This window comes from Sorex araneus, chromosome 1, assembly GCF_027595985.1.
Source record: "Sorex araneus isolate mSorAra2 chromosome 1, mSorAra2.pri, whole genome shotgun sequence".
Lineage (NCBI taxonomy): Eukaryota > Metazoa > Chordata > Mammalia > Eulipotyphla > Soricidae > Sorex > Sorex araneus.
The window spans coordinates 360,150,714-360,173,922 of NC_073302.1; the positions used below are offsets into that span (position 1 = coordinate 360,150,714).

General features: G+C 37.6%; 1 protein-coding gene across 1 annotated transcript in view; it reads right to left on the minus strand.

Annotated features, from left to right (window-relative positions):
- Positions 1 to 23,209, minus strand: part of ITPRID1 (ITPR interacting domain containing 1) — a 134,592-nt gene that overhangs the window by 87,889 nt on the left and 23,494 nt on the right. Inside the window, exons 4-7 of the mRNA XM_055123974.1 lie at positions 22,785 to 22,828; positions 8,471 to 8,522; positions 6,342 to 6,422; positions 243 to 445 (exon numbers count right to left, since the gene is read on the minus strand). Of these exons, the coding sequence (XP_054979949.1) occupies positions 243 to 445; positions 6,342 to 6,422; positions 8,471 to 8,522; positions 22,785 to 22,828 (380 nt within the window). The remainder of the gene's footprint in view (positions 1 to 242; positions 446 to 6,341; positions 6,423 to 8,470; positions 8,523 to 22,784; positions 22,829 to 23,209) is intronic.

Sequence of the window (23,209 nt, forward strand, 5' to 3'; positions counted from 1 at the left end):
ACCAGAGATGGTCCAAATGATGGTGTCCTGAGTAAGGATAACGTGAAGTAAATTCCTTCTCCCCTAAACATGTACAACCACTGGCAATGGAAGTGAATGATCAACTGGCAGTAGAATGATTAACATGTGAGCTTTTCTGTTTGATGTCCCTGTGAGGGAGAAGCTGACTTCTATCTCCCTCCAAATGCTGTAGATCTGCTCACTGTCATGCAGAAATTTGAATGAACAAGGGCCTCACTTACCATACAAGTTAGGGTTCTCAACGTCCATTCGCTGCTTCTGAGCTTCGAGGAAAACACGGATATTGATTCCTCTGGCTGCTGAGCTACAACCCAGGAACCTGGCTGGGATTTGTGTGCAGATGTCTGGCTCATCGGCACCGAACCCCAGATCCAAGAGAATCTCCACTGGATCTTTTTCCCAAAATTCCAGCAATTCAGGAATGCTGTGGTAAAAAACAGGAATAATTTTTTTTCAGTTAATAGTTCATTTAACCAAAAGTAATTTATTTTCAAGATACCTTCAAATCCAAATTTTTGCGCAAGTTGAGTGGAAGAAAACTCTGAATAGGCTAACAGATGGCACAGTTGCTAGATTCATATACACTTACTTAAAGGCCAGTCAATCACCCCCACTTGGGGACTGTTTGCCTGTAGTTGACATGCAATACCAATGAGTTTACTTACCAGGCTTTCCATTTCACAGTAAGTGAATTTTCAATTAGATGGGGCAGGGAGAGTTTGGAACAGAAGCCAGTGGTAGTGTACTGACAGCCACAAAGAAATAGATATTGATGTCAAGAGATGAAACAGGAAAAGAAACAAACAACAGATTTTAAGCATATTTTGAGGATGTCAGGCTCTGCCATTCTCAGGTCTGCAAGCCTGTTGAGTATTTCATAAAATTCAGACCATAATCTGACATTTACAAATAATGATGTAAAGTCTCTTGAAGGATTAAAATTTGTTTTCTATTTTCATCATTGTGGTGGGACTTGGCTGAAAAAATCCTGAAAAATAAGTACTTCCATCAAATTGTCTTACTCTGCTTTGATGTTGTTACCTATCAGTTATCTGGAAACTTCATTTACATATAACAATGCATTTCCTAATTAGTGAACTTCTCTGAGCCTTACATGGACCTTTTGGAACTCTTGGACTCTATCATAATGAGACTTTTAAAATTTTTTCTTGTGTTTATTTGGATCATTTGTTAAAGTTTTTCTTTGCCTTTATATACAGTACTATGGACCTTCTTTAAGATTGTCTCATTACTCCACCATTTAAATTGGGCTCATTACAATTCTTTTATTTGAACATTTACATTTAATAATATCCAAATAGGCACAATGTCTGTCTCCTTATTCATCAATAGGTAAGCTATGAAAATTATCAGTGTGCCTTAAATGATGCCATTCAATATATTAATCGAAAGACTGAAGGAGTGGAGCTGCCAATGACTTGATATTTTAATATATGAGATATAAATAATATATAGGAGAAAATAATTCTTGCAACAATACATTTTAAAATGAAAAATTGGACATATTTTGTTATTAAATATTATACAAATTTCATCCTCCTTTGTACAAATGTTTATTGAATATTTTGCCATATTCTTGCTCTCAACTAAGTACCTGATGAATTGATTGATCCAAAATGACCAGAACAGGCAAAGATGTGCCACATTAGCATGTGGATTATTCTTAGTTCAACTGAAGTCCTGTAGGCTCATGAGAAACTTCAATGTCTCCCTTAACTAACTAGAAGAATAAAAATTCACAAACTATTATTCATTTCAGCACTTAACAAAAAAGGTAGGCTATGAAATCATCCTAGGTTTCAAAGACAGATAAGTGGAATATGATAACCTTATCTATACACACAACAGAATGCTATGTGGCTGCAAGGAAGGATGATATCATGAAATTATGGTCAACTTGGCTGGAACTAAAGAATAACATGTTAAATGAAGTCAGAAGAAACACAAATGCTAGATGATCTCACTTATCAGTGATATGTATGATAACAAGACCAGGGAATGCAAAGTATCAAAGTGGAAATACGGAGATTACCCTAGTCCTTAGATTATGAACTGAGAGGAAAATGGGAGGAAAGAAACCAAAAGGGGGAAGTTAGATGATGTAGACAGAAGGTATCAGAGGCAGTGAGTCTTGGACATATTTGCCTTGTAAAGTTGTGGTCTATCTATCTATCTATCTATCTACTATCTATCTATCTATCTATCTATAGGAATCACAGAAAAAACGAAAATAAAATCAGAGAGCTAAACTATAACAAAACTTTTAAAATGTGCCTGCCAAGGAGGCAGGCTTGAGAGTGGGAGGGACACTGGGGACATTGGTGCAGGAAGTTAACACTGATGATGAGATTGGTGTTGAAAAATTGTACAATTTACTATGAATCACTTTGTAAATTACAGTGCTTTAATAGAAAAGAATTTTTTTAAAGAATTAAAATTCTGGCCATTGCCCAGAGTTAGTAGTTTCATGAAAAAGAACCTAAAAAAGGAGTCTGTCTACACAGCAGTGTCTACACAACAGGAAAAGCATCAAATTATAGAGCCCTTGGTCCCTGCATATGAGTCACCCTGTTCCTTGTTTTTAAAATTTTTTTATTGAACCACCATAAGATACACAGTTACAAAGCTGTTCGTGATTGGGTTTCAATCATAGAATGTTCCAACACTCACCTCTCCATCAGTGTACATTTCTTATCACCAATGTCCTGGATTTCCTTTATGCCATCCCCACCTCCATGCCTCAGCCTGCCTCTATAACATGCACTTTTCTTCTTTTGCTCTCTCCTTTTGGGCATTATTGTTTGGAATACAGGTACTGAGAGCTTATCATGCTTTATTCCTTTATCTACTTTCAGCACACAGTTCTTATCCAGAGTGATCATTTCCAACTATAATTGTCACAGTGCTTCCTTCTCTATCCCAACTGCCTTTTCCCCCAGCACTTGAGGCAGGCTTCCAACCATGGGCCAATCATTCTGGCCCTTGTTTCTACTATTCTTGAGTATTAGCCTCAAACTATGTTTTTTATCCCACAAATGAGTTCAGTCATTCTATGTCTGTCCCTCTCTTTATGACTCATTTCATTATTTCATGTCCATCCATTTAAGTGAATTTCTTGACTTTATTTTTCCTGTGGCTGCATAGTATTCTATTGTTCAAATGTACCATAGTTTCTTTATCCAGTTGTCTGTTCCCAGGCACTCAGGTTGTTTCCAAATTCTGGCTATTGTGAATAGTGCTGCAATAAACATAGGAGTGCAGATGTTTCCTCTCCAGTATGTTTTATTGAGCTAATGAGGTATATTTCTAAAAGTGGCATTTCTGGGTTGTATAAAAGCTTAATTTCTAGTTTTCACAGGAATGGTTATATGGTTTTCCAAAGAGGTTGGACCAGTCAGCATTCCACCAACAATGAATGAGAGTCCCTTTCTCCCCACATTTACGACAGCACTGGTTGTTCTGGTTCTTTGGGATTTGTGCCAGCCTCTGGTGTGAGATTGTACCTCATTGTTGTTTCGATTTGCATCTCCCTGATGATTAGCAATAGTAGAGAATTTTATCATGTACCTTTTGGCTACTTGAATTTCTTCTTTGAGAAAGTTTCTGTTTGTTTCTTCTCCCAATTTTTGATGAGGTTGGATTTTTTTGTAAAGGTCTACCAGTGCCTTACATATATTTGATATTAATCTTTTATCAAATGGGTATTGGAAAAATAATTTTTCCATTCTATGAGCCGTCTTTGTATCTTGGTCACTGTTTCTTTTGAAATTCAGAAGCTTCTTAGTTTAATGTAGTTCCATTTGTTTATGTTTGCACCCACTTGCATGGTCAGTGATGTTTTATCTTTCAAGATGTCTTTAGCATCAATATCATGGGAACATTCTACCTACATTTTCCCCCATGTACCTTATGTACCCAGGTCTGATATTGAGGTCTTTAATTCATTTTTATCTGAATTTTCTGTCTGGGGTTAGAAAGAAATCTGAGTTCATTTTTTTTGCATGTAGCTGCCCATTTTTCTCAGCCCCACTTGTTAAAGAGGATTTCCTACTGCCACTTCATATTTGTTGCTATTTTATCAAAGATTAAGTGATCATATATTTTTGGTTCTGTGTCAGGATATTCAGCTCGATTCCATTGTTCTGTGGGTAGGTCTTAATTTCTTACCATGCTGTTTTAATTACTACTGCTTTGTGTTACAGCTTGAAGTTTGGGAAGGCGATGCTTCCCATCTCTTTTTCCCAATGATTGGTTTAGTTATTCATGGGGGCTTATTGTTCCATAAGAATTTCAGAAATGGGGGGGAGCGATAGCACAATGGGTAGGATGTTTGCCTTGCACGTGGCTGACCCGGGTTCAATTCCCAGCATCCCATACGGTTCCCTGAGCACCGCCAGGGGTAATTCCTGAGTGCAGAGCCAGGAGTGACCCCTATGCATTGCCAGGTGTGACCCAAAAAGAAAGGAAAAAGAATTTCAGAAATGTTTGATCTATTTCTCTGAAAAAAAAAAACTCATAGGTATCCTTATGGGAACCACATTAAATCTGTATAATGCATTGGGGGGAGAATTGCCATTTTGAAAGTGCTAATTCTCCCAGTCTATGAGCAAGATATGCATCTTCAGTTTCTCATGTCCTCTTCTATTTCTTGAAGCAGGTTTTGCGGTTTTCTTTGCATAGATCCTTCACCTCTTTAAACTGAATCTGAGGTTTTTGATTTTTTGAGGCATAATTGTGAATGGATTTTTTTAGTATCTCTCTTCTCTTTCATTATTTGTATATATAAAAGCCATGGACTTTGGGGTATTAAATTTGTATCCTGCCATGTTAGTATACAAACATACTGTTTCTAGCAGCATTTTTGTAATGTTCTTAGGATTTTCTAAGTATAGTGTCATGTCATTTGCAAACAGTGATAGCTTGACTTCTTCCCTTACTATCTCGATGCCCTTGGTATCTTTTTCTTGCCTAACTGCTTTGTCAAGTAATTTCAGTATTATATTGAATAGAAGTGGTGAGACTGGGCAACCTTGTCTTGTTCTTGACCACAGAGGGAAGGCTTTTAGTTTTTCCCTATTGAGGATACTGCTTGCTGTGGGCTTCTGGTAGATGACTTTGACTATATTGTTGAAAATTCCTTCAACTTCCATTTTGTTGAGAGATTTTATCCTAAATGGGTGCTGGATCTTGTCAAATGCTTTCTCTATGTCCATTGATATGATCATATGGTTTTATCTATTCTTTTATTGATATGGTGTATTATGTTGATGGACTTGTGAATATTTAACTATACTTGCATCCCCAGTATGATTCCTACTATGTCATGGTGTATAATCTTTTTGATGAGTTATTGTATTTTATTTGCTAGAATTTTGTTGCAGATCTTTGCATCTGTGTTTATCATCCTGTAATTATCTTTACCTGTGGTGTCTCTGTCTGCTTTTGGTACCAGAGGAGTTATCCTGTTTTTATTATGTGCATTCCTTTCCTCAATCCTGGAAGCCCAAGCCCCTTTCCTTCAATTTACTTCATTTGCTTTAGAACCTACATATATATTCTCCCTACATATGCAATTAAATTTATTCTTTACCTCTCCTAATCTGTTTTATTTTAATTTGATTGCTATATCAGCTGGAGAATTGCCCAGAGGAGTAGGAGGAATTTCCTCTTTGCCCCTGCAATGCAGTGGCGTACACAGAAACAAAGACATAACCTGCCTTCCACAGGCTCACAGTCTTGTGTCCAGGAATATTTCATCTGTCATTAAACATTTTCAGTACCATTAACTTTTTTTATCCACATTCAATTGTGCAAGAAAACACATAAAAATCTGTGCTACACTCTCTGAACCCCTCAGTATCTTTGCAAAACTATTCCCATTTCTGCAAAATTGACATGTATGCTCAAAGATACTTTTTCCATAGTCATATATATGCTGTAATTCTGATTTTTTATTTATAAATAGTATCACATACCATGTATTTTTTGTGTCTTGCTCCCTCTCCCCTTAAACATATGACTTGAATATCATTATGAGCTAATGTGTGTATTTATACTTATTCCTTTTTTTACTGTAAACAATTTCATACAATGGAAAGAAGATTCATTTATTTGGATATTTAGCTCAATTTCAATGACTGTTTCATATTATTCATGTGATCTGGAGTTTAGAAATCCTTTATTCATTCTCTCATCCATCCATTCAACAAGTATTTCCCAAGTGCCTATTTGTAATTTCATGAAATCCATTGTTGCACAGAATGATTTCTCTAGATGACAAGTGACTGGAAATCACGTACCTTTGTGGTATACTTGTAGCAGAATGGCAAGAGTTGAAACTGGTCCCTCTGGATAGGGTGGGGGTTTCCTGATGCAGAGATCTACAATTGGGAGGAAAATATCAATGATGAGATGTGTTGATTTATGCATTCTCCTGGGAGATCACTGTGACTCTTTCCCTTCCAGAGCAAACATTTGCATTTTCTCTTTATTTCTAATAATCCCACAATGGCTACACCTTTGAAGGAGAGAGTATGCAACAGAGGAGCTGCTTGTCTTTTCAAGGACCTTGTGTTACAGAAGGTGTGAGAATTTAAGTGTTAGGTACCCGCTAGTGCTCATTATAAAGGTGACAGAATGTCTCACTATTGACAGATGGCAAATCATTGGGGAACCTTTCAGGAGCATGGTTTAGTTAGGCATCAACTTTCAGGAAGAAGTAAAATAATGTAGTAAAAGAGATACCGAAAGGAACCACTGAAGTGACTCCACATTAATCCTCCTAATGGTGGAAGATTTCATATTGCATGGTTACCAGTCTCTAAGTGTTGTCTCCAGGGCTCCTGGAGCCATCCATATGCAACTGTAACAAACCTCTTTTCCGTTGCAAAGAAAATGAGTGTCTTTCTCCAACTAGGCCTTCATTGCAAGTGATTTGAAAGAGCTTTTAAACTTAAAATGTATCTGTCACACACAGATAAATTCAGATATACCAGAGATGCACCCAATCTTATCCAAAATAGTAGTAACCAGAAAACCAAGTTATTTTATTAGGACTGACAAATTTGCCTTGTTTTCTGCAGTATTTAATAAGGACAACTGGACACAGTCTCCTCTGTGTTTTTTAAAATTTATTTTTGGTTTGTTTTGGAGCCACACCCATTAGTGATCAGGGTTTACTCCTGGCTCTATGCTCAGGGATGTCTCTTGGCTGAACCCTGGTAGGCCACATGAAAGGCAAGAGCCCTCCTTTCTGTACTATTGCTCCAGCCCCCTGCCTTTTCTTTGTTCAATAGCTTTGATTATCTACCTTGAGGCAGAGTATAGATTTCTAAATACAAAGACTGGATTTAACAGACAATTGATCTTGACTTGAAAACAGAAGATACGATTTTGCTTACCTCTCATTGGACCTGCTTATGTTCATTTTGCTCTGGGTTTGAAGGCTATTCTTTATTTTATACTGTTCAGTGGAGAAGCTGTGGTATTTACCCAGAAATTGTCCTGGCCTTGGATTCAGGAAACCTCACAAGCAGGCATAGTTTTCACAGAACCATACAAATCTTAATCTTTGGCTTTCGTTCATTTATTTCTCTTTGGCATAACAAGAATTGCCAAAGACATTCCTGTGGTCCCTATGGCTCTGATTCTATGAGCTGTACTAACAAGTAATCCCTTAAAAGATAAAGACTGTGACAAACCTATTTTGTGTCTGAATTGACAGGAGTCTGAGACATACAGTGTTGTATATTTGGTTTTAAATAGTTGGAATTCTCTGAAAATTCAAGGATGGCTGAAGCACAGGAAACAGATTATTCCTATCATCTAAGAGTACACATTCTATCTAGTAGTAGTTATTAAACTAGACTATTTTACATCATAATGGGTTGAAAAACACTCCCCACAAATTTCTGAACCCTACCTTGAATGTTTTGATTCATCCTTGCAATTCTACTAAGTTTCCAGGGAATAAATATGCCGCCCTTAAAAATATTGGAGACTGAGTCTATCCTCCCATGAAGGGACTCTCACCACTTTCTACCTAACATCAAAAAAAGAATGTATAATTATCCAGTGAGTTGCATTCTGATAAATACTACCAGCCCAATTAAAACATCACTGAAACCGTTTTATGAACAGGTGCTTATTAGCGGTTGTATTATAGTAACCTTCCTTTTATGCATATGTTTTAACTAGATTCTCCCCTCCAAGTAAACATTTGTTGGTTTCCTTTGTTTACTCCTTTATATTTGGAAAACGTCAATTTCTCTCAAGGTTAGTAAGAACTTTCTAGGCATTGTGACTAAACCAGGAATAAGATTCCAAGATAGTACTATGGAATTATTAAAAAAGCTCTTAAATCTCATTTTATTTATAAAATATATGGCTATAATGTATTTGAGCAGGTAACACTGCTTCTGCCACCTACCTTACGAACTCTTTCACAGTCATCTGAACCATTCCTTGTTCATGGAAAGAAGCTGCAACAAAAAAGAGGGGGAGGGGGAGGTAGAGACAAAGATGAACTCAATTCCCTTTCATCTCATGGAAGATGTTCTCATCCATAAATGAACTAACATGGGATTGATTTACATATCTGAAATTGTGTAGGCATGAGGTACAAGGCATGTCTGTCATGAACAAGAAAATATAATTAATAGCTAAATTGTATGACAATCACTTGAAGAAATATGGTACTTGCTCAGTGAGGAGGGAAATCAGTGGCAAATGAAGTAGTCAGCAAAGTCTTAATGGAGCAAACAGTACTGTCTCAGATTTTTAAGGAAGGGGAGGACTTGATAGATGAGAAAGAGATGCTATCATAAAAAAAGTGTCTATAGTAAGGGCAAAGCACAGTAAGTGGGTAGTCTGATTGGATCGAAGGACATTTTGGAATACATTCCCATGTATAAAGTTGCATAAAATATTGAAGATCAAGGCTATGGCTAACAAAAGAATATATGAGGGCTGGGCCAGAGTCATTGTACAGCAGGTAGGGCACTTGCCTTACATATGGCTAACCTGGGTTTGATCCCCACAACCACATATGGTTCCCCACACATAAGGAGTGATCTCTAGGCACAGAGCCCTGAGTAAGCTCTTAACACCACCAGGCATGGCCCCCAAACAAACAAACAAACAAACAAAGAATACACAAGGGTCTTGGCACTTATTTAACATCTTCCATTCATTTTTGTAATTACTGACTCTTATAGTAGACCAGTAAGGAAACCAAGACTCACACAAATTGTGTAAAGACCCCATGACCAGAGTCAAAAATAGCATTTCCAGGAAATTACTATGACCTTTTAATTGTTTACAGCCAAAATAGTTATGATTTATTTTGATTTGTATGAGACAATGTGATAAAGAAACATAGGCAAATTATCTTTAAATTCTCATAAAAATATCTAAGGAACAACATTACTTCCCACTGGATAGAGGGAAGAATGAAGCTAAGACAAATTTAATAAATTTGCCTCAAACAGGAACATACTACCGAATATTTTATTTTATTGCCAATGCTCTTTTCCAAACATCACATTGCCAACAGAATTTCTCATAGCTTATTTGAAAGCCAGAAAGAGGTAGTTATATGTTTATTTTAGGATATGGAAAACCATGGAAGATTTGGGGGCAAACACGGATGTGTGAAAAAACTGGTGATGGTCTATTTGCTTGAATAAGTGAGGATAAGCACAGAGTAGAAAAGAGAAATCTTGGATGTCAAACAAGCCTATTCGGGGGCCTTTGTAGTATTCCAAATGCTTGTCATGGAGGAATACTGAAACAGAAGTCAGTAGAAAATATTTCAGATGTGGACAAGCTCTTCACCAGTTTTGTCTTTGCTTGTGTGTCTCTTCTACTTGCAAAGGTGTGACATGTATAAACTGGGAAGTGTTGCCACCAAGGGTTTCTGTCAGAACATAAAATTTCTTACCACTAGAAAGATAATGCAGGTAGGAGGATGTTTTAGAAAAATAAACCTAATTGATTGAAAGACATGGATAAAAAGCTTGAAAGTAAGAAAGACTTTTCCATCTGCACCAGAGTTCTTGTACAGGTGAGACAATCTCACGATATCTGTGGGCTTGTCTTTGAATGTCAGATTGTGAGAAGACAGAAACACACATGATTTTTAATGATTTTGGCAAAGTTCCAGTGATCTAGATGACTAGAAAAAGAGAACAGGTCTAAGAGATGTGGGGTATATTGTTGAGATGTGAGCAAATGGTGGATTCTCAATGAAGTCCAGAATCCAAGACTACAATTTAAAGTAATGAGAAAAAAAGATACAGTAAATTTCTGGTTTAGAAAATGAAATTTGTAAGAAAAAATGGAATTTGTAGTCTTAATAGGATGAAAAATGAAAAGCAGAGTGTGGACATTTATAGGTACTTCAAAAAACATTCCAGGGAGTCACTGAGGAGTGTAGACTACGTAAATTCTTATCATTATGGCACAAATGTGACCATTCTTAAATATCCTATGTGATATCTGATGACAAATACTTATGTAATTCATTAAACAGTATCAACTAAATAATTTGCATCAAGGCAGAAAAGAAGTTAGAACCAAACTTAGTCCTCTATGTCAGTTTTACCACTTTGGGTTTTAATGAAGAGATTATTTTGCAAAAGTCCTAATAACAAAATAGATTTAAAGGGAGCTGTTAAGACAGTGTTTTGTCATCTAGCACTTTTTTTTAATCTTAGAAAGCACCTCTAGGATTCAGCTAAAAACCATCTATGCAATAACAAATATCTCATCTAGGAAGGCATTGAACATTCCCCACAATACTCTTGCTAACTTAATAACTTCAGAGCTTCTAACCCATAAAACCACTGCCAGTTGAAGTTCTCACAGAAGAGAATTCCTACCTGCTATTTTACTGGCATGTCATAGATGCAATCACTATGTGTGCATAAGTGTGTGAGTATATAAGTATACACACACATACACACACACACACACACACACATATATATATATATATATTACATATGTCTTTGGACCATACATGACTCAGGAATCACTCCTCACTGGGATCAGGGGAACTTATATGGTGTCAGGGATTGAACTTGAATGCAACACAAGAGTCCTACCAGCTGTATATTGCTCTGGCCCCTGCTATATTTTTTTTGGTAGTTGTATTATAATTTCTTGATCCCATAATGAACTAAATAATAAGCTTCTCAAATGAAAGGAAACATACTTATTATATTAGGTGAGATTTTCCATTTTTTCCCTGACCCCCTTACCTACTGTAAACCCCTGCAGTACTTGTTGGCACGTAATTCACAAACGTAGGGTCCACTATGTCCTAGTTATCCCATCCAGAAAATTTGGGTTTGTTCTCTCCTCACTCCTCAAACATCCCATGGTCCTAGGACATTTGTTTTCAGAGTCTGCCAGCCACTATTCTTTCCACTGCTATAGTTTATCTTTATTTTCTCCTATAAAGCTGAATTTAATGATCATTGAAGAAAAGTGTACTTTTGGGTCAAAAGTGTGACTCTGTGCCCAAAGAATATTGCTCAAAGTGTAAAAGAGAAAATGAAGGGTTTGGGAGATAGTACAGTGGGTAGGGCACTGCCTTAGATGTGGCTGACCTGGGTTCAGTACCTGGCATATGAACCCCCAACCACACCAGGAGTGATCCCTGAGAGCAGAACCTGGAATAAACCTTGAGCACAGCTGAAAGTGACCCAAAACAACAACCAACCAATCACCACCAACAATAACAAAATTGTAAGAGATTGGGGAAATTGTATATTTTCAAATATTAATGAGAAGAGTTTGTTCAGTTTTACTGTTTTCATATACTTTAACCCTTAGAAAATCTTGTAATCTAAGACAATCCATAGTACTTTTTAAAAATTTTTTAAAAATTTTATTGAATCACCGTGAGATAGTTACAAGCTTTCATGTTTGGGTTACAATCTCACAATGATCAAACACCCATCCCTCCACCAGTGCACATTCCCCACCACCAATATCCCGGGTATATCCCCCCTTTCCGACCCTCCCCCTGCCCCTATGGCAGACAATATTCCCCATACTCTCTCTCTACTTTTGGGCATTATAGCTTGCAACACAGACACTGAGAGGTCATTATGTTTGAACAATTATCTACTTTCAGCATGCATCTCCCATCCCAACTGGTTCATCCAGCCACCATTTTCTTAGTGATTCCTTCTTTATCCCATCTGCCTTCTCCCCTCTGCTCATGAAGCAGTATTCCAGCTATGGTGCAATCCCCCTGGCCCTTGTATCTATTGTCCTTGGGTGTCAGTCTCATGTGATGTTATTTTATACTCCACAAATGAGTGCAGTCCCTCTATGTCTGTCCCTCTCTTTCTGACTCATTTCACTTAGCATGATACTCTCCATGTTTACCCATTTATAAGCAAATTTCATGACTTCATCTCTCCTAATAGCTGCATAGTATTCCATTGTGTAGATATACCAAAGTGTCTTTAACCAGTCATCTGTTTTAGGGCACTCGGGTCTTTTCCAGATTTTGGCTATTGTGAACAGTGCTGCAATAAATATACAGGTACAGATGTAATTTCTACTGTGCTCTTTTGAATCCTCAGGATATATTCCCAGAATGGTATTGCGGGGTCCTATGGAAGCTCAATTTCTAGTTTTTGAAGGACTGTCCATACTGTTTTCCAGAAAGGCTGGACCAGTTCACATTCCCACCAACAGTGAAGGAGCGTCCCTTTTTCCCCACATCCACACCAGCACTGGTTGCTTTTGTTCTTTTGAATGTGTGCCAGTCTCTGTGGTGATCATACACCATGACCAAGTAGGATTCGTCCGAGGGCAAGGATGGTTTAACATTCGCAAGTCAATCAACATAATTCATCATATTAATAAAAGAAATAATAAAAACCATATGATAATATCAATAGATGCAGAGAAAGCATTTGACAAAATTCAGCACCCCTTTAATGAAAACTCTCAGCAGAATGGGCATCGAAGGAACTTTCCTTAACATAGTCAAAGCCATCTATCAAAAGCCCACGGCAAGTATCATTCTCAATGGGGGAAAAACTGAAAGCCTTCCCTCTAAGATCGGGCATAAGGCAAGGTTGCCCGCTTTCGCCACTCCTATTCAGTATAGTACTGGAAGTCCTTGACATAGCAGTTAGACAAGAAAAAGATATCAAGGGTATAGAGATAGGAAAGGAAGAGATCAAGTTATCACTATTTGAAGATGATATGATACTATACTTGGAAAACCCTAAAAACTCTACAGAAAAGCTTCTAGAAACAATAAATTGATATAGTAAAGTGGCAGGCTACAAAATAAACACCCAAAAGTCTATGGCTTTATTATACACAAATAATAAAAGAGAAGAAAGATATATTAAAAAAACAATCCCGTTCACAATAGTACCTCAGAAAATCAAGTACCTTGGAATCAGCTTAAAAAAAGAGCTGAAGGACCTATATAAGGAAAATTACAAAACACTACTTCAAGAAATAAAGGAGGACACTAGGAAATGGAGACACATCCTCTGCTCATGGACAGGGCGAATTAACATTATAAAAATGGCAATACTGCCCAAAGTGCCATACAAATTTAATGTAGTCCCTATCAGGACACCCATGACAGTTTTTAAAGAAATAGACAAAACACTCCTGAAATTTATATGGAACAATAAACCCCCACGAATAGCTAAAGCAATCCTTGGAAAAAAGAAGATGGGTGGCTTCACCTTCTGCAACTTCAAACTCTCCTACAAAGCAGTAGTAATTAAAACAGCATGGTATTGGAATAAAAACAGACCTGCAGACCAATTGAACAGAGTTGAATATCCTGTCACAGACCCCCAAATATATGGCTATTTAATCTTTGACAAAGGAGCAAGAAATGCAAAGTGGAACAAGGAAAGCCTCTTCAACAAGTGGTGATGGGAAAACCTGCAAAAAAATGAACTCTGACCTCTGTCTAATGCCAGGCACAAAAATCACATCAAAGTGGATTAAAGACCTCAATATCAGATATGAATCTAAAAGGTTCATAGAAGAAAATGTAGGCAGAACTCTCCATGACATTGAAGCTAAAAGCATCTTTAAGGATGAAACAACACTGACCATGCAAGTGGAAGCAAAAACAAACAAATGAGACTACATCAAACTAAGAAGCTTCTGCACTTCAAAAGAAACAGTGACCAAAATACAAAAAGAGCCCACAGAATGGGAAAGAATATTTACCTAATACCCATCTGATAAGGGATTAATATCAAGGATATACAGGACACTAGTAGAATTGTATAAGAAAAAAACCTCCAACCCCATTAAAAAATGGGAAGAAGAAATGAACAGAAGTTTCCTCAAAAAAAAAATACAAATGGCCCAAAGGCATATGAAAAAATGCTCCACATCGCTAGTCATCAGGTAGATGCAAATCAAAACAACAACGACAATCCATAGTTCTTTACCCAGGGTGATTCTATGAAATTCTAATGTCCACACAGATCTAGCAGCCACAATCCAGAGAATCCATAGTCCAGCCATTGGTGTTTAGGAGCATCTGGTTGCCAGGCAGGAAACTAAGGGCAATGGTAACCTGGGATTGTGAGAAGAGGAATGGGCAAGAGCCCAGATTACAGAGTTGGTCTTGGGTGGTTTCCATTCGGATGCTGTAGATTGGGTACCACCAAAGTAATGGAATTCTTCCTCTTTGAGCCCCTGGAAGGTCCGTCTACCACTGTCAGGTAGAGAAGAGGTACCCTTTCTGCCCCTTGCACTCGAACCTCATTTTCATTGTTATACAAACACTGTTTTGCAGCCTTTCTGAAATTTCTTATACTCTGTCTTCCAGATCTTGGAAATGGAGTGAGAGAGGCATCAATATTAATTTTGTTCATTTCATTTTTGTTGAAAGGACTTTATTTTTATTTATTCGATTTTTTTGGGTTTGTTTTAGTCCACACCCCAAGCTGCTAAAGGGCTGCTCCAGGACCTGTACTCGGGAATTACTCCTGGCAGGACTCAGGGGACACTGTGAGATGCTGGGACTCGAACCTGGGTCAGGTGCATGCAAAGCAATTGCCTTACCTGCTGTACTATTACTTAGAGGAACAACTTAGTTCACTTCTCGCTTTCCACTTTTCCTCCTGGGATGCTGCATTCTGGAGTCCCAGAACAGGGTCACTGTGACTTTGCATCCCTTCCTGACTCCAAAGCAGATTGGTCTTTTCAGTTTTGCATTTGATAATCTCACACAAGACAGTGTGACACCATCATCCATTGCTTATTGGAGGAATTCTTTGATTTTACCTGCTTTTCTGATTTGTGAAGATAACTTTTTGGAGTCTGAAGATGAGCTTACTAATGTAGTGTTTTCTTCCTTTTGTGTCTTATCAATAATGATCCCAAACCAAGAGGCACACTTTGATAAGCTCAGTTGTCAGTAGCACTAGGATTCCTAAACTGTCTTTGCAACTAAGAAGAGACACTAGCAAGAGAAGTCTTGATCTCTTGAAGGCATGTGTGAATTCTCTGCCATGGCTGGTCGGCCTGCTTGGACTCCCTGGCATGATCTGTAAGGATTCTACAGGCATGTTAGCTGCTGTCTTTTATCAGTACAAGAATTTAACACCCAGAGAATGTCAGAATGTGATGCAAACCACTCCTGTTACCCTGTCTGCAGGCGCAAGGTTTGTGGACACTGTTAGGAGGTAAGGCCCTTAGAGATATTCCTGTATTCACCACAGAAAACCTCAACTCCTCATTTCATTAGGCAATTTCTCTTGATATTTTCTCATTTCACTTCTTCCAAGAGACTCTTCTGAGTATTTTTCCTCTGAAGCAAAATTTTACCCACTAGATGTTTGGGGTCGGGGCAGGGACAAAGAAAGAAAACAAAAGTTTATTCTAGCCCCAAGTTTCCTAAGACTGAGTTGGAAGCACAAGTGAAAGGGAAAACTTCTCTGCTTCACTCAATACATTCTGCTGCATGGGTTAAAATGCCAGGTTGGATTCCCATTTAGATACTCTGTCTCCAGCCACCCTCCCGACTGGTAGGTGGACTTCTGCCATCTGAAGCAGCAGACACCGCACTTAACCCTGCAAAATGTATTACTGGAGAAGACGTAGTGAGATATGCAGAAGGCACCAATTAGCACCTTTATTGGCTTAGAAAGCATTTTTTATTTTGGTTTTCCTAAGCATTTCTGACTGATTCATGGAAGACATTTGGTTCTTTGGAACATCGTCCAATAGACTAATCAAATTATATTTTCACAGGGCTCTAAAATAATAGCATTCTGCAGCTTTCTGTATATTTAACTCCTGCATGACCAAGACACTTAGTAAAGGCAGTTCACAGAAATCACCTTTAATAGCTGGCAAATTATTAACCTATATTCTCAGCCACCACCCCAAAATTGGGATTCTTACATTGTCCCTGAGATGTTTAAACCATAAGGCAATTTCTATGCTCTGCTCTTCTTTACCTCCATAGTGGCTAATATTTTGAGTTTGACACTTTCTCTCCACTCCACCACTGATTCCAATGCAATTCTTAATCATGTCAAGCCTAAGTTCACAATAGACTTCCCAAGGTACGCACTTCCCCCCATTGCCAGGACAGACACTGCAATCTGTCATTTTCTTCACAGACAGCACTCCTAACTCACTGCAATAGAGACAACAGAGATCGCAAATGTGTAACAAGCTTGACTCAATTCTTCGAAGCAGCCACTGATGGAAGTTATCACTAATTATTTATGACCCTGTATTCCACTAAACAAAGATGTGTCTTATGAATTCCACAAAACACAGGCATCAACTAAAACTACCTGTTTTTGAGTCAGAATCTATAGATGATTCGACTTGGCCTCTTTATCAATCAAGTGTGATTTCCTCCTTCTACATTTTAATACACACCTTTAACTTGACTATACTCATTTCAGTGGGACATTTCTTACAAACATGGAACTATTTCTTTAATCTCTGATCAACTTTCACTGGCTTTATTTAATCCTGTAACACATTAATGTTCTTTTCTTGTGTCTTTGTTCATGTTTTATACTGATTTCACCAAATAACACTGTCTTGTTTTACTGTTTTAGCGCAATTAGGTCTCTCTTTAATTACCTAATACTTTCAGATTGTTCAATCGCATCCTTGAAAGCAGGATGCATATAACATACCTCTTTTGGAATGGGGGTGGAGTGGGGGTGTTTGGGAGCCACACCTGGCAGCACTAAGTGCTTATTCCTGGCTCAGTGCCCAGGGATTATTTCAAGAAGGATTCAAGGGACCATATGGAGTGCCTGGGCTATTGAACTCAGATTGTCCTTGTGCAAAGCAAGCACCTTACCCATTACATTGACTCTCCAGCCTCTACATCCTTTAAAAAAAAAACTACATCTTTTCATATCCTCCATACCATAGTTCTTATGCTGAATGTTTTCATTCAATAAGCATTAAAATCACATTCATTATTTTAATCATATTTACTTTGACCTCATATACAAAGCACAAAAGCTATAATTTGATTCTGTATGTTCTTATAATTCAATGAATTCCTTCCGGAAAGAGAGCTGTTGATTAATCAGAGGGTTTTCTGGGTGCTTAGAGAAGATATGTCTAAATATCAAAAAGACAAATGAATTAACCACCTGTCAAGTAGTTAATGGCACCAAGCAGAACTCTGAAAGAAACTGTCTCTCTGTTGTAGAAGTTAGCTTTAGGGTTTTTTTTAGCCATACTTTGGATAAATGTAAAATTAAGCAAATGTACTGGATATGTCTACACTCTGGAATGGCCATTTGAGTGTGTGTGTGTGTGTGTGTGTGTGTGTGTGTGTAAAACAGTCTTAATATATGGTTTTTTTTTCTGGGATGAGAAGGGGTTTGCTACACACCAACTGCACTCTTCAAGCTTTCTTATACACAATTTTAATATGTAATCTGGGGTAAAGAATGACCAGCTTAAGAGGAGGGATCTTACTATCCAGTACTAGCTTCTCTTTACCAATGTGATTCACCCCAAAGAAACTCTGAATATTTATTTTATTTGTGATTGTGGATGTTCACTGAGTTCAAACTGAGACTAAAACTTACTTGCTTATGAAATTGTCAACCATTAACAGGACTCAGTCCATATTGAAGTGATGGTAGTGTTTTAAAAGGGAAAATAAGAATAATTTTAAGGAAGCCCATATGGTTTTCTCATGATGATTATAAAATAAAAAGAAAAAAAGAAGACCTAAGTTGTTGGAATTAAGTGAAAAGAAAAAAGAGTAGAGGGTTAGGGATTAAAGAATTATTTTGGAACTGTCTGAAATTTTGCATGTTTATGGACAAGGAAATGAAGTTTTTGACATGTTTATTTTCTAGTCTCAAGTCTCTGTCAAAGGAGAGATATGGAGTGAAGGAAGAAGTTGAATGATTGTTTTTATCATGGATTTTTGTTTTAAACATCATGTCTATATGGTAGCTAGTCCAAACACATATTTCTATTCCCAGACTTATCCCTGAATTCTGAATTAATATTTTCATTTTTTATTAATGTAAACCATACTTTCTAGCATATTTGGGAGTAACTATTAAGCATGCACATCAAATATGTATAAAATTGATTTTTCCATATCTTAACTCATTTCATTTCAACAAATGACCATTCATTGTCTCAGATGTTTGAACAAATCTGTTGAAATCATTCTTGATTTCTCTCTTGCTCTAGTTACATCCTACACACTGTCTGTAAGCATATCCTATCCTGTCTACATTCCAAATATGTTCAGAATCCAACACCATGATGAGACAGCGGTTACTATCCTGAATTAAGCCCTCATCATCTCTTCTCTGGGTTATTTCTTCATTTTCTTTATAAAAACCCCTTTTCCACCCTTCTGCTATTACCCAGTCTATTTTAAAACTAAGAGCCAGAACTACCTTGTTAGAAAGAATCAATATTATGGTCCTCTTTGGCATAAATTTAATACACTCCCTTCTTACATAGAATAAAAATCAAAGTATTTATGGGAATACATACACATGGTTTTACATTATTTGACCTTTGAATGATTCTTTTTTAAAAAGTTTCTTTACCTATTTAATTAATTAATGTGAAGTTACCCTGGATTAGAGTGGGTCCTAACACTAATGGTTGGTGTTTTTATGAAAAAGAAAGAGCTTACAGTGAGTTTTTGAAGTGAAATATGTAAGGAACTGAAAATTAATGAAAGCTTTCTTACTGACAAGTGAAGTTTAACTAGCTAACTAAATAAGGTAAATGAATGTACAAAATCCAACAAAACTACTAGATTTGGTGAAAACTAGAGTAGTTTCCAGAGGAAAATGGAATGGAGGAAGGGGTATACTGGTCTTTTATGGATGTGCATTTTAGTGGTGTGTGTGGAGAATCTTATAAATGTACTGACATATGGGGCTATATTGCAGTTATATAGTATTGCAAACTAATGCCATATCAATATTTAAGATCTGTGGTAGAGAGAAGAGGAAAAAATCTGTAGGTAAAAAGTAAGCTATATGGGGGTGGGAGGGATACTGGGATCATCGGTGGTGGAGAATGGGCACTGGTGGAGGGATGGGTACTCAAGCATTGTATGACTGAAACACAAGCACGAAAGTTTGTAAGTCTGTAACTGTACCCCACAGTGATTCACTATAAAAATTTTTTTAAAAAGTAAGCTGTATGTCTTTTTATAAATATGATGCTGAAAACCAAAAAGGAAGCACCTGAGCCACCCAAAGCTGAAGCCGAAGCCAAAGCTTTGAAGTCCAAGAAAGCAGTGCTGAAAGGCATCCACAGCCACAAGAAGAAGATCCACAGGTGACCCACCTTCCAAAGACCCAAAACGTTTTGGCTGAGAAGGCAGCCAAGATATCCTCGGAAAAGGATACAGGCTTGACCATTATTTAATCGTCAAGTTCCCTCTGACCACTGAGTCAGCCATGAAGACAGAGATAACAACACTCTTGTGCTCATTGTGGATGACAAAGCAAACAAGCACCAGATTACATGGGCCCTGAAGAAGCTCTAGGACAGTAACGTGGCCACAGTCAGCCCCTGATTGGGCCTGATGCAGTGAAGAAGGCATGTTCAGCTGCTCCTGGCTGACTATGATGCCTTGGATGTTGCCAACAAAATTGGGATCATCTGAACAGTCAAGCTGCCTAAATTCATTTTTTATCACTATATAAAAAAAGATAGCCATATAAAGAGAGAAGCAGAGAACAGAACAATGCAGCTACAAGTCAAAGGCTGCACAAATTGTTAACAACCACCAGAGAACTAAGAGAGAGGCTAGGAAGGACTCTTCCCTTGCTGCCTCAAAGTGGGAATCAACTCTATACGCCTTGAGTTCAGACTTTCATCCTACAGAACTGAGAGACTGAATTTCTATTTGATGACCCAAATTTGGGATAATATATTACAGTTGACCTGGGAACTTAGAGACCACTTTAAATCATATCTTTATTATTTTAATTTTTCAAAAATCTCCACCCAATAGTGACACGGCTATTTTTTCTCCTTAGTTCTTTTTCATTTCACCACAGTTGTTCCCCTGGTCCTGCTTGCACAACCTTCAAGTCACCAGTTTCTGGAATATTCCACCTTCTACATTTCCCAGTGTGACTCTTAGCTTTCTAAAAGTCAATGTGTATGAATCTGATCATTGTTAAATCCAACACACAGATGCCTAAGATATCTGAGGTTCTACCTGCCTCTATTTGCTGTGACCAAAATCACATCCCTGCACCATTCTGTGCCCCAAACTCTCCACCTGAAAACACAAATGGACACCAGCCTGACTATGATACAAGTTCCTGAATTTTAAACAAGATAAATGAGAAATACCTCGTGAAAATGAAGGCTCAATTAAACTTGTAAGAAGCTATTCCATTATTATTAAGGACCTCTTTGAAGATGAAGAATCTAGCAAATAGAAATTTGCAGAGTTCTGATCTCTGGGCCATACTAATAAACCTTCTTTTCCCTAGCACTTCACCTCATGTCTGTGTCTTTCCAGTTCAGCAACTTGATTTACCTTTAATTTCTGGGGAGCAAATCTTTTAATAAAGTTACTGATAACCCAAAACAAGTTCCAGTTCTCTCATTATGACCCAAGAGAGATGTAACTGCAGCAAGAAAAGATACTCTGCCATTATTTCTCAAGTTCTTGTCTTTTCCTGATTTTGAGCTACTGTGAACAGAGGAACTTAAAGTCAATTTGTTGACAGTCATCTTCAGGATTTTGGCATCATAGAGATTTTATATGAGAAAAAGAAGCCTATTAAAGGGGAAAATTTTTATGATATGCCTACTTGGTTTTTAGATTTTACTCTAAATTTTTAATTAGTTTGTAATAAATGGTTAATCTTAATTTAAGATGACAGTGAGGAAAGCAAAATGATAAAATCAGCTAAGTAATTATTTGACTAATAATTACAAATCATTGAAGTCTTAATCAATGTCACTTTTCCATACATTATTTATGCTATATCATCAATTAATGTTGCCTTTAGTCTATGTTGCCTTTCACTTATTCCAGCAGTTGTTGTTGTTGTTGCTATTTTCTCTTTAAATGGCATTTAATATAGGTGGTGAATGCCTTTTGTAGAGGAGAGCACCACCCAGCAGTATTCAGGAGCAGTACTCCTACCCCACACGTGCCTTGCTTGAGGGCATGTTGCCTGTGGGTGCTCCCAGAAGTGCTGGGATGTATTTATTCCAGGGAATCAAATTTGAACTATATCCCCAGACCAATGCTTTGTTTAGTTTTTGTTTTACCATCAAGAGCTCTTAGATTCTGAAAATATGGCATTTCAATTAATGAAGATGAACACTATGAAACTAGTAATTATTGATAATACTCTTATCAAATAATACAAGTATAAAGCACTTTGTCTTAGAAATATCTGCAGTAACCATAATGCCTAAAAGTGGAGAGAGAGAGTATGGAGAATATTGTCTGCCATGGAGGCAGTGGGAGGGTGGGAAAGGTGGGGGTATGCTGGGGATATTGGTGGTGGGGAAGGTGCAGTGGTGGAGGATGGATGTTTGATCATTGTGTAAATTGTAACTCAGACATGAAATCTTGTAATCATATCTCACGGTGAATCAATACAATTAAAAAAAATATTTTCAGTTGGCTTGAGAGTCATCTTTATTTTTGAGAAAAAGTTTCATTAATAGAGAAAGCATTACTTTGAAAGCAGAGAAAGAACTAGATTTGAAAATCAAAGTAAAATACAGCATGTAGAAAAATTAAACAACTTCATTTACACAATAGCATCCTCACAAAATATCTTTATAGGCCTCAGTGAGTTCTCTGCCTAAGACTGAGTTATCTAACAATGTGACAGGAGTCGTGGATTTTTAACTTGACCTACTACCTATCCTTTCAGAGCCTCATGAGATATATCTAACAGATCTTTTATTTTTATTTTTTATTTTTTTTGCTTTTTTGGGTCACACCCAGCAATGCTCAGGGGTTACTCCTGGCTTTGCACTCAGGAATTACTCCTGGCGGTGCTTGGGGGACCATATGGGATGCCGGGGATCGAACCCGGGTCGGCCGCGTGCAAGGCAAATGCCCTACCCGCTGTGCTATCGCTCCGGCCCCTCTAACAGATCTTTTATACTTCTCAGAACCTCTGATAAGTTTCATTTATCCACATATACATTTAAAGTAACCCTTTACGCAGGTTCACAGACCATAACTTTTCTGAACTCTCTTGTCTTACCAGTGTGGTCAGTGACTTGATGGAAGTTTTCATTTGTAGACACACTATAAATAAATAGATTACAAGTTAAATAAGGTGCATAACTAAATTATACTAAATTGCTTTCTAATTTATAATAGACTATAAGACTAACGCCCAAGAATAGTAGAAATAAGTACCAGGAGATTGTCTCCATGGCTTGGAGGCTGGTCTCTCATTCTGGGTAACTCAGGGAAGGGACCACCAAGTAAAATGTGGTTGGAGGTCATGTGGGGGAAGGGTGAGGCGGGCGGAATACAGACTAGAGACTGAACACAATGGCCACTCAACACCTTTATTGCAAACCACAACACCTAATCAGAGAGAGAGAACAAAAGGGAATTCCCTGCCATAGTGGCAGGGTGGGGTGGGGGGAGACGGGACTGGGGAGGGGGGGAGGGATGTTG